The sequence below is a fragment of the Echinops telfairi genome, unplaced genomic scaffold (genome assembly GCF_000313985.2).
Source record: "Echinops telfairi isolate 266 unplaced genomic scaffold, ASM31398v2 ScPeMD7_28;HRSCAF=97, whole genome shotgun sequence".
Taxonomy (NCBI): Eukaryota; Metazoa; Chordata; class Mammalia; order Afrosoricida; family Tenrecidae; genus Echinops; species Echinops telfairi.
In genome coordinates, this window is record NW_022103925.1 from 2,751,472 (window position 1) to 2,761,444 (window position 9,973).

At 48.2% G+C, this 9,973-nt stretch overlaps 1 protein-coding gene across 2 annotated transcripts in view; it reads right to left on the reverse strand.

Moving 5' to 3' along the window:
* Positions 1 to 9,973, reverse strand: part of NSD2 (nuclear receptor binding SET domain protein 2) — a 51,154-nt gene that overhangs the window by 21,951 nt on the left and 19,230 nt on the right. The window contains exons 6-9 of one of the 2 annotated variants that reach the window (XM_004715074.2): positions 9,447 to 9,565; positions 8,052 to 8,133; positions 6,739 to 6,863; positions 3,008 to 4,204 (exon numbers count right to left, since the gene is read on the reverse strand). In XM_004715074.2, the coding sequence (XP_004715131.1) occupies positions 4,142 to 4,204; positions 6,739 to 6,863; positions 8,052 to 8,133; positions 9,447 to 9,565 (389 nt within the window). In that variant the 3' untranslated portion in view covers positions 3,008 to 4,141. Of the gene's footprint in view, positions 1 to 3,007; positions 4,205 to 6,738; positions 6,864 to 8,051; positions 8,134 to 9,446; positions 9,566 to 9,973 lie in introns of those variants that run through there. The other variant, XM_004715073.2, reaches the window with a different exon arrangement.

The window sequence follows — 9,973 nt, forward strand, 5'->3', positions numbered from 1 at the left end:
TACGTGTGTAGCTCCAGCCAAAATAGGTAAGAACAAGTCATCTGAAAGCTAACTGAAAGGTATGTAACAAGACGTGGCCCAGAGGTTTTCAAGCCCAGCCCTGGAATGCAGCCTTTGATGGTAAAAATGCCTCCAACGGGAGCATGCCCCTTGCTCCAAGAACAGAAGAACACAAGAAAGGGGACCGTCCACCTGCTAAGTACAGCCCCTGCCTAGCAGCAGGTTAGTGCGTGGTGATGTCTAGCATTCCAGGTGAGATACTGAAAACCGACCAAAAATTTTAAAATCAGTATGCAGAAATCAGCACATACTCTTACTAAAGAGAAAACAGTTTAAAGCAGGTAAGCAACTACCAACAGATGTAGAACTATCCCTAGAAACCTTTTCGAATGAGATAAGCTGTCATTCAGGCTCATGAACTAAAGACAAAGCAGCAGTCCCAGCAACGGCTTCTTCCCAGTCAATTCTAGCTATCTGGAAAGCGTTGGATGCTACTGTTTCCCACTCCGTCAAGAGTTCTCAAACAGCACCTGTACCTGTATCTACCTGGCCAGTAAAGGACTTTAAAATTAATGTAGAACTTAAAAATATTAGGTATGCTTGAGAAATATTAGAGGTCAAATGAGAAATAAATGCAGAAACTTGCTGAGGCTACATTACCCTTATTTCAAGTCATCACTGTTGGGCAAGGGAAGCCTGTTTGCGCCAACTTTCTGGCCCCTCTCAGGCCCATGTGTAGGATCAGTTCATCTACGTGGTTTTAAGTAAAATAGCACAGCATCACTCACCAGGCGTGTTCTTTTCTATCCAATCAGGGATCAAACAAGGACTTTCTTCCCATTTGGAAAGGCAGGCTGACATCGCTCCACCATCATTAAATACATGGAAAAAACCACAACTCAGTCTTGCCATGGTGGGCACAATCCCCTTCTCTTTGGGCTTTGGGTCAAGAACTCTCTCTCTCATAATTACATACAGATAACAGGCAAACCAGGGGGTCAAGGGCCAGGCGGGGGTGTGAGTAGCTGCTAACCTGCAATCTTAACTTTCTTCTCTTGTAAACATTCCTATGCCAGACTCCTGGCAGTGAGTAAAGTGCTCACCACTAGAGAGGTGCTTGCTCTCTTTTACCCCCTCAAAACTGCCAAGTATCATACACCTTTGGTCGTAAATCTTGGGAAACTAGGTAAGGGGCAGAGAGACTGTGGTTGTACCAGACATGCTAGTGGCATTGTCTCACAAAAATGTTCTCCCTGCTTCCCCGCTAGTTTATCCAACTATCACCATCCCCAACTATAGAAGTATCTTCAAACAGCCATCTCCCTTACATGGCTCTCACAACCCAAGAACTCCACAAGTATATCGTATGCTTCTGTGCAGACTGTGGACTACGTCAGTGGAAACCAGAGAAGGAGACAAACGTCCAGCGGGCGAGGACCTCATACAGATCACCTAGGAAGCCCTTCATGGAGCACAAGCATCAAGCTGGTCCTCGTGGGAGGCAGGGCAGATGGGACCAAACACCTGTCCTGGTTCTCTTCCTTCCTCCTCTTCCCAGAATCGGGAGGAGCTCCCCTCTCTGCTTTTCTGGAAGGAAAACTGCTTCCTATCTCAGCGGTTCATTTATTTTCTTGTTGGTTTCCAGGAACACCCTCTTGAAAACACCATGGTGATCTCCAGTTGGGAGACACCATGTACGACACTACAGACTGTTGAGACAGGACGACACCTCACCTGATCAGCACTGAAGAAAGACCTCCAGGTCAACAGAGAAGTCCATGTGGGGCGCGTGGCCAGTGCCAGCAGATCTATGAAGACCTGCTAGCCCAGTGGCTCTTGAACCTATCTTATAAGAACAATGCTCTGCACTGCCAACACCAGACACTCATTTCAAAAGACTACTCTAGATAACATGGCCCTTTCCCTTCGTCTAGAATCCAAGCTTATACATCATCAGAGAGATTCTCACTTCTTGTGAACATGTTAAGAGTAGAGTGCTCCTTCTCAAAGCTATCTCCTCCACCCGGCACAAGTGTGGTCTGAGAACTGTTTTAAAGCACGTCAAAACAAATAATTTAAATGATTCTACGTATAGCATCTGCAGGTCTATATAAGCGATGGGCACTTCCAATGTCGTAGGTTAGCATGTTGTCCCTTTTATTTTGACCTTTGGGGAAGTGAAGTAATCCCATGTTCAATTTGTAGCATGATGCATTTTGGCAAACTACTGCCCGACATTCAGCATTTTCAGACCAGATCTCCTTTCAACTCTCCTCCTTGGAAAGCCGTGCTGGAATGACCTTCCCTGGAATGACCTTGGCCTCTGCCAGCACTCCTCAGAGACTACTAACGGAATTTGGAGTGAGACAGTTCTGCCTTATGGGAGACTGTCCCTCTCCATGTGGGACACTGAGGCTGCCTGCCTCCTTAATCACTCTCTCAATGACCCCAGAGGATGACACCTCCCTTGATTGAGAAACCCAAACTTGTTCCCTCCCTTGTCCACCTCATGCCCCAGCCTCTAAGTACATCTGCTGTCTGTGGCCACACCATGCTGTCAGCTGCAGGTCCTCAACTTCCCCATTGAGAGAGAAGCACCTATGCTTTGGGTGACCTTGGATGCCTCCAGCATCACGTGCTCACCAGCTGAGGGGCCCTTCCTTCAAAATGCACCCTGCTTTCCCTGCACATGAAATCCCTCAGTGCCAGCCAAAAGCCTTCCAAGTGACAGTCTTTACTCTCAGTGATCATTGCTCACAGCAGGGCCATTTTGAGATCAACTATCTCTTTTTACCTCTCAAGTTAGTGGCTATTGAAGAATCCTACATTTATTCTTTTTGTGTATCCTTTAGAAATACCTTAAGATTGCTAAAGTGACCTTAGATTGCCCCTAGGCCATATCCAATGCTGTTTTTCCACTACACAGCAGCAGAGGCAGTAGAGCAATTCAACCAGCCACCAGCCACACCGTCCAGTCCACTAACGTTTACACACACAAACTCAAGGGTTCGGCCACTTCTAAGTTTATTTGATCCCCACGTGCATAATGGAGTCAAGAGAACCACGTTTCATGCCAAAGCAAAATTGATACTCTTGGATAAGAATGGAATGGTGGTGATTGTATTATTTTTATTGTTAGAACCAGCATTGTCACAACAGCAAACCACCAAGGCCTCGCCAGGCGCAGGCATCCTAAGTGTGTACATGCGCTACGTTACTTGATGATTGACAACTGAAGTATCAGGCAGAAACTTTCATCAAAGGTAAAGCACACCTGAAGAATCTGCTGGGAATGAATCGCGTGCTATTAACATGCTCACATGAACAGCACGCGTCCTGCTCTATGAGCTGAAGGGCCATGCAAACATGCGGAAACCCTGGGGCAGGAAGCCGGGCGGGTCGTCCCAGATGAAAACACTAACATGATGGTGAGTGCGCCACGTCAGCCACGGGTGGGCTGGCGGTGGTTCCCCGGGAGCAGTTAGTGGATCAGAAGGTACAGTTAAATGGTTCACAACAATACTGCAAAGGATATTTATATATGTACTTTTTTTTTTCCTAAAAATTTACTACCTCTAGTGTCATAGTAAAACTGCTTAGTAAAAAAGGACAGAATCAAAACCCTTCCTGCCTTTCATGTTGAAATTAGTCTAATATCTACAGTACGAATACATTTTGTTGGTAATGAGAATAGTTGACAAGGACTCCTTTTAATGTGTGCTGTTGTTTTGATTTTCTACTTACAGATGCTGCCATCTTTTAGGGAAAATGCAGTTAAGTGACCAACTAAAAGAGAAAGATTACTTCACACAAGATGACCTGCCTTCCCAGGGGTGCCCCTGTCACATTTCTAAGACCGCACGTGACTCACTGGTACCCCTTTCCCACTGGAATTCTACATTAAACGTTGGAATATGAATGTGTTTTTATTATGAGATGAATGTGGTTGATTAAATGACCTTGATTAGGTATCTTACCTTGGTCTTAAATTTTGTTATCTGTTTTCTTCATTGTATGTGTTTATTAATACCAGTAAAAACAGATTATCACACATCTTCCATAAAATGATTGTGAAAGAAATGTCATTAGTGTCTACGATGAGATACCACTTGCAGCAGCCATCTTGGAATGTGACAGCATGTTAAGTGCAGTACATTGCAGCTGAGTTCAAATCCAACTTGACTGATGTGGGCTCCCATAAAAGCTGTTACCAGTGAAGGCGAAAAAAATAAGAAATTGCTCTACTAAAGGAATAAGAAATGAAGTTACAAAACACTTAAATCACATTAATTCCTTCCCAGGCCTCTGTCATGCAACTGTGGAGTTCCGTCCCTTCATTGCGGTGAGCAGGGCAAGACCACCAGTACTCTGACACAGACTTTATTCCCCACATAGACCTCGGGGGGCAGGGGGCCACAAGGTCTTCAAGTACCAGCTCGGAGAAAACTCCTCCTTACAGTCCAATGTGGTAGGAAGAGGAAAGTATTTAACTACAGCAGGTGCACAGCTCCGAACAGGAAGCGGCCTATACCCAGACAAAGAGGAGCCTCTCGGCTGCCTGACTAGTCTCAGAAGTGGGCCCAGTCTTCACAGGGGTTCTCTGTAACACTGCATCTCGTGTCACAGACGACCAGGCAGTCAGCACTGTACACACTGCAAATGTTTACCTTAGACGTAAGAGACACACACGTCTTTTGGGCTCACCCTTTTAATCTAAGTGCAATTCTGCAAAGATAAGGCTCATGGGAAGTTTATGAGGCGGCCCAGGAGAAAAGACCCACCCATTTAGCTACTGTTCTATCAGGGACACAGTACCCACGGGATGACTGTGTCACCTCCACAAGGGAGGAGGAGGCGTGCCTAGATCATCATCCGTCAATGTCATAAGTGCTAAAGAATTTGTAAACCCCTACTAAGTCCGGTGATTAGAAGATGCTCCACACCGTGGTCTTCCCAAGTTAAAAAGTGTTGAGCCAGAAACATCAACTGAACCCGTGTTAACCTTAAGGTTCACCTCGCCCTGGCCTGCCAGCCCTGCTGTGTGCAAAGAAATGTCATGTCAACCCTTAACCATGTATCGCCATTATCCGGACAACCGTCAGGATTTCAGGAGCTTGTTTGCTTCCTTCAACTGTATCTGACAACAATCTAAGTAAAAACTCAACCAGTGAATACGGAAACTAAAAAAGGATACCAAAAAACTCCTCACCATTATTATTATTACTACTTTTTAATAATTTAATTAAAGTGTCTACAGAACTAAAGCTTTTTCTTATTTAATATTCTTCTTTAGAACTGTAGACAACCTTTCACTCATTGCATTGTCTACGATGTTAACCAAAACTTGGACAAGAGAAAAAGGGCTAAGAAAAAATGTGTCTACAATTTGTTTCAATGAGCTCCCACAAGTTCAGTGAAGAATTTTTACTGCATCTCCTCAGAGCACTCAGACAACAGATATGTCCAAGTTACCCACCTGTACCAAATAAGAAAATTCGGTACCCACCTGTACCAAATAAGGAAACATCTCACCATGACTGGGTTGGTCTGAGTTGCTGAAGAAAAACCACTCACAGGAGTAGTTCTCTACCACCACCACCATCGGAGGAGGAATCAGCAAAGGGCGCTAGTGCCTATGTCACTGAACTTTAGCACAGGACACCTCAGATGCTCGGCAGGCCCTCCCCTTAGACTAATAGGGTCAACCAACGGAGGCTGGGCCAGAGTCACCAGATTCTGTCCCTGCTGCTGGCGGAAGAGGAGGCCGGGGCTGCCATCTTCTGATATCCACCCCATCTCACTACTCTGTCCCGACATGGCCAAGAGAACAGCTTCTCATGCATAAATAGTACGCAGTCATAAAAAAACAGGACCCAGGTTTACAAGGAGGGAAACAGACTCAGAGGGAGCGAGAGGGAGGGAGACAGAACAAAACTTGGAAACGGGAACTCCAGAACTCCAGGAATCAAAACTAATTTGGCAAAAAACAAACAAAGGTCAGATGTGCATTTTGAGGCCACCTTTTTGATTTGAGTTTGACTTTCAGTTTGGATGTAAAATCTAGGTGGCATGTTACACTGGTGGCAGGGAGCAACCTCAGAGAGGTACTATTTGGTAATCATAGATCTTGCAAGTCCAGAAAGGAGGACCCTCATTCTACTACCGTTTTGATTCACCATGACACTAGTAGCATATGCCAACATGTGCAAGGATGAAATTGGGGGCGGGAGGAGGGCTGCGGGCAGACCTGGGAGTGCATGAGGATGAAGGGGCGGCCTGCATCGTCCCTACGCCTGGGCAGGAAGCAACAAGAACACAGTGGCCCCCTGTGAGTGCACAATGACTGGTGTCAGCTGGGCCGACACCATGCTATCCTAGCAAGCCAAAAGTAGGCTTGTTTCCATGGGGAAAATGACAGTGTGATTGCTACATAAAGCACATTTTAAAGACAGATTTAGCCACAATTGAAGTGCATTAACACTGAGGTGAAGACATACACATTTACACAGACACTGTGTGTGGGTGCGGGTGTGTTTCGACTTGAAGTGCCCAACTGGGCTGAGATGGTGGTTTCTCCACCTTGTCCACTTCAGATAGCGTGGAGGGACTATAGCTTGCCCTGAATTTGTGAAGAACACCAACATTACGCTTGTTCAGTCTGACCTTTACTCACACTTGAACGTGATTAACTAAATGGCCTTCACACGAATGCCACGGTTATCATTTTGATGATTTTACCTCATTCTCGGTTAAGGATGTGGAAGGAGATGAGCTTTTGCTAAACCCAAGAGTTGAGGGCGCTGCTGTGGAAGCTCGGTTTCGCTTCTTCAGGGGTTTGCATGCATCAGACAGATTTTTCGTTGCTGTAAAACAATGGTGGCTCGTTAAAAAAAAAGCTTGAAATCTTCCCTTGAGTTTTCACTGCTTTAGAACACCCTCTAATAAAGGAGGTTCCAAAGGTGTGTCTCCGGGTGGCTTGGTCGGACAGAGGCCTTCATTTTTCATCATGCAACAAGTGATGGCTGATGGAAGCAGACGGACCCCAGGGACCCGTCGCCCTGCACACCGCCCCCAGTTCCCCCCTCCCAGGTTACTCTGAAGTCAATGGCAGAACACAACAGCTCAGTCTGTTTCTCTACCATAACGCAGTCCCCTGATCACACCTGAAGCAAACTACCTCTTCACATCATCAACTACCCAGCCAGGGCTGGAATTTCTGGCGCTCACCAAGGAACACAGGCAAAAAAGGAGGGCTCGTGAACGTGTGTTTGAGGTCAGTTAACTGTTCCAAAGTTCAAAACAGCACCTCAAGAACACCAGGAAACCAGCCACTCCCCATCTTCATTTCCAACTCCCTTCTGCCACGAATGCTCCCTGCTCTGTAATCAGCTCTCCAACAGACACACCGGAGAGAAGGCATGGACAAGGAACCAGGGGAACTGTTTTCCCCTTTCGATAGCTCTTTTCCAAAAACACGGTAGGCATGTTTCCTCATGTGAAATGGGAACAGCCTGTCAATGCCTTTACGCCTCATTAAGCTACGTGGAGGAGTTCGGAGACTGAAGAGTGCTGACACTGACAGCAACCACTGACCTCCAGGTAGGAAGTGGGCAAATGGTCTACTTTATAGACTGCTGCTTGAGGAACTTTCAGTTGGAATTGGCATAAAGCCCCACAGAAAGCAACTGAACAGTGACTTCAGTGACACTGAGCAGAATTCTAACACAATGCACACACGCACAGATTGCTTCCCAGCTACCTGAAACGCCCCATTCCATCCAGCCGGCTCCTCACCCATGTCAGCTGGATGGCTAGACCCCTGGGCCCCTCCTAGGCCTGACCCCCTTTCCCACTCCCACTCCCGACCAACATGCCTGGAAATGTCACACACATCCATGTTTCTCATCTTAATCCTGCACTGCTACCACATAAACATACACGCACGTTTCACTGTTCGCCCCACATGTATCCAGGGGGCCCTCCACAGCCACCAGCCTACCCCACCCCAGGCTCCCAGCAGGAGTTTAGGGTGGAGGCGCTGACCATATTACCTGCTTGGCCCTTCAGCGACGAGGCTGACTCTGTGACCTTAGAGGAGCTTGTTCTGGCTGTTTTGTCAGTGAACATCTCTCTCTGTTACGAAAAGAAAAAGGAGGATTCCTAATGTGAGCACACATAGGAGGATGTGATTGCTGGAAAGATACCTGTCTCCCTGGGCCCCACATGGCCTGGGGCTGGCCATGCATGGCCCCCTGAGCCCAAGTCCTGCTGCAGCTACCCTATGCTCAGCATGCTGAGAGACCAGGTGAAACCTAGAGGCAAGGGAAGTGTCCCCACGCTCCTGGCCCTGTGGTGTGACAGCTTTGCCTCTAGGGTTCCTTCCTTGCCTCACCAAGGAAGATCGTCCACACCCTGAACCCAGAGATGAGGCAGCACTGTGAACATTCTTTCCAGTCCCCAGCAGTCTGCATCAGGTAGGGGACAATGGCAGGACTGCCTGGTGGGTCAGACCACTTTGAGGGGCAGGGCAGGATGACTCTGTCCGCAGTGGTCACAAGGACTAAGGACACAAGGGCTGGACACTTAGATCACTTCCTAGTCTGTCCAAAGTGCTCAGGTGTGTGCTGGCAACGTCAGGCAGTAGAACTAGCTGTAGTAAAAGCATCGCCACCCAGCTATTTCAGGCAAATGTTCTTTCCAGCAACCAGGGCGTTTCTAGGGGTAGTTAGCATGTACAAACATTTCAAAGTGGCCAGACTCAGTGAGTGCCAATCCAGGCTACTCTGGCAAGAGGAGGCGACCAGGTGCTGGCTCCGGAGCCACTGAGAACCCATCTCACAAAAGGAATCCCAGAAGTCCTCTGAACTGCCAGGAGGACTTTAAGGAAACAGGAAGGGCAGGTGGGGCTGCCTGTTTAAACCTCAACATATGTGAGTTGGCTTGGGCCCACCTGGAATGGCAGGGCTTCTCAGAGCCACAGAGGCCTTGCTCAGGCAAACTGCCCTGTGGTGCCTGCTGCAAGTGGGCTGCAAGGCCCAAGAGTGCCTTTCTCCAGAGGTGCCCTTCCCACTCACACGCCTCACCCTACTGCACAGGCCTGCCAGGCCGCCTCTTGAGTCAAAACTCCGTGAACATTGCGGTGAGCTACTAATAAACCGAGTTCATTCTTACTATTTCTAGCACTTTGTATGGGGAGCTTTTTGGCTTTCTCCTGAAGAATGAGTGCAAAGGTGACACGTATCCTTAACGGCCCATTCAAACAGCTTAGGTTCACTTTCTCTGAGCAAAGTATCCCCGTGTCTGTGTACCCATGCCTGCGACCAGGTGGCCCTTCCTGAAGGAAGCACGTCCTGAAGGAAAGCCGTGGCCCCCTCCTCCCCGCCCCGCCCCCCACCACCACCTGGGGCAGCACTGCACTGACAGGCAGGCAGCCAGGGCACCGTTACCTTCCGAAGACCGTGCTTGTCCATCCTGAGTCTCTTCCTGGGGGCGTCCTCGGTGTCCAAGTCTTCAGGGGGTTCCTGGGTGCGCTTGGTGTGGTTTCGTTTTTTCCCACTGAAGTTACCTTGGGGTGGGGAGCGTTCATGAAGAACCCTCCACAGGCCGCCCTGCACAGCACTGAGACTCTCCCAGCCCGTTTGTATCGGAAGCCTCTTTACACTCAACTTCACGGCAAGACTTGGGACTGAGCAACCTTCATCTGTCAGAATGACAGGTCCTGAGAGTATAGTGGTTAAAGCACTTGGCTGCTCACCGAAAGGTAGGCAGTTCACACCCAGCAACCATCACTGCAAAGAAGGGTGCGGCAGCAGGCATCCATGAAGGTGTGCAGCCTTGGAGGCCGTACTGGGCAGTTCTACTCTGTCGTGGGGAAGGGGAGCGGTGTTGTTGTGAGTCAGAGTCAGTTCAGTGGCAGTGGATTTCTTTTGGGTTTGGTCATCATGAAAATGCACGGTCACGCCGGCCCCACTAT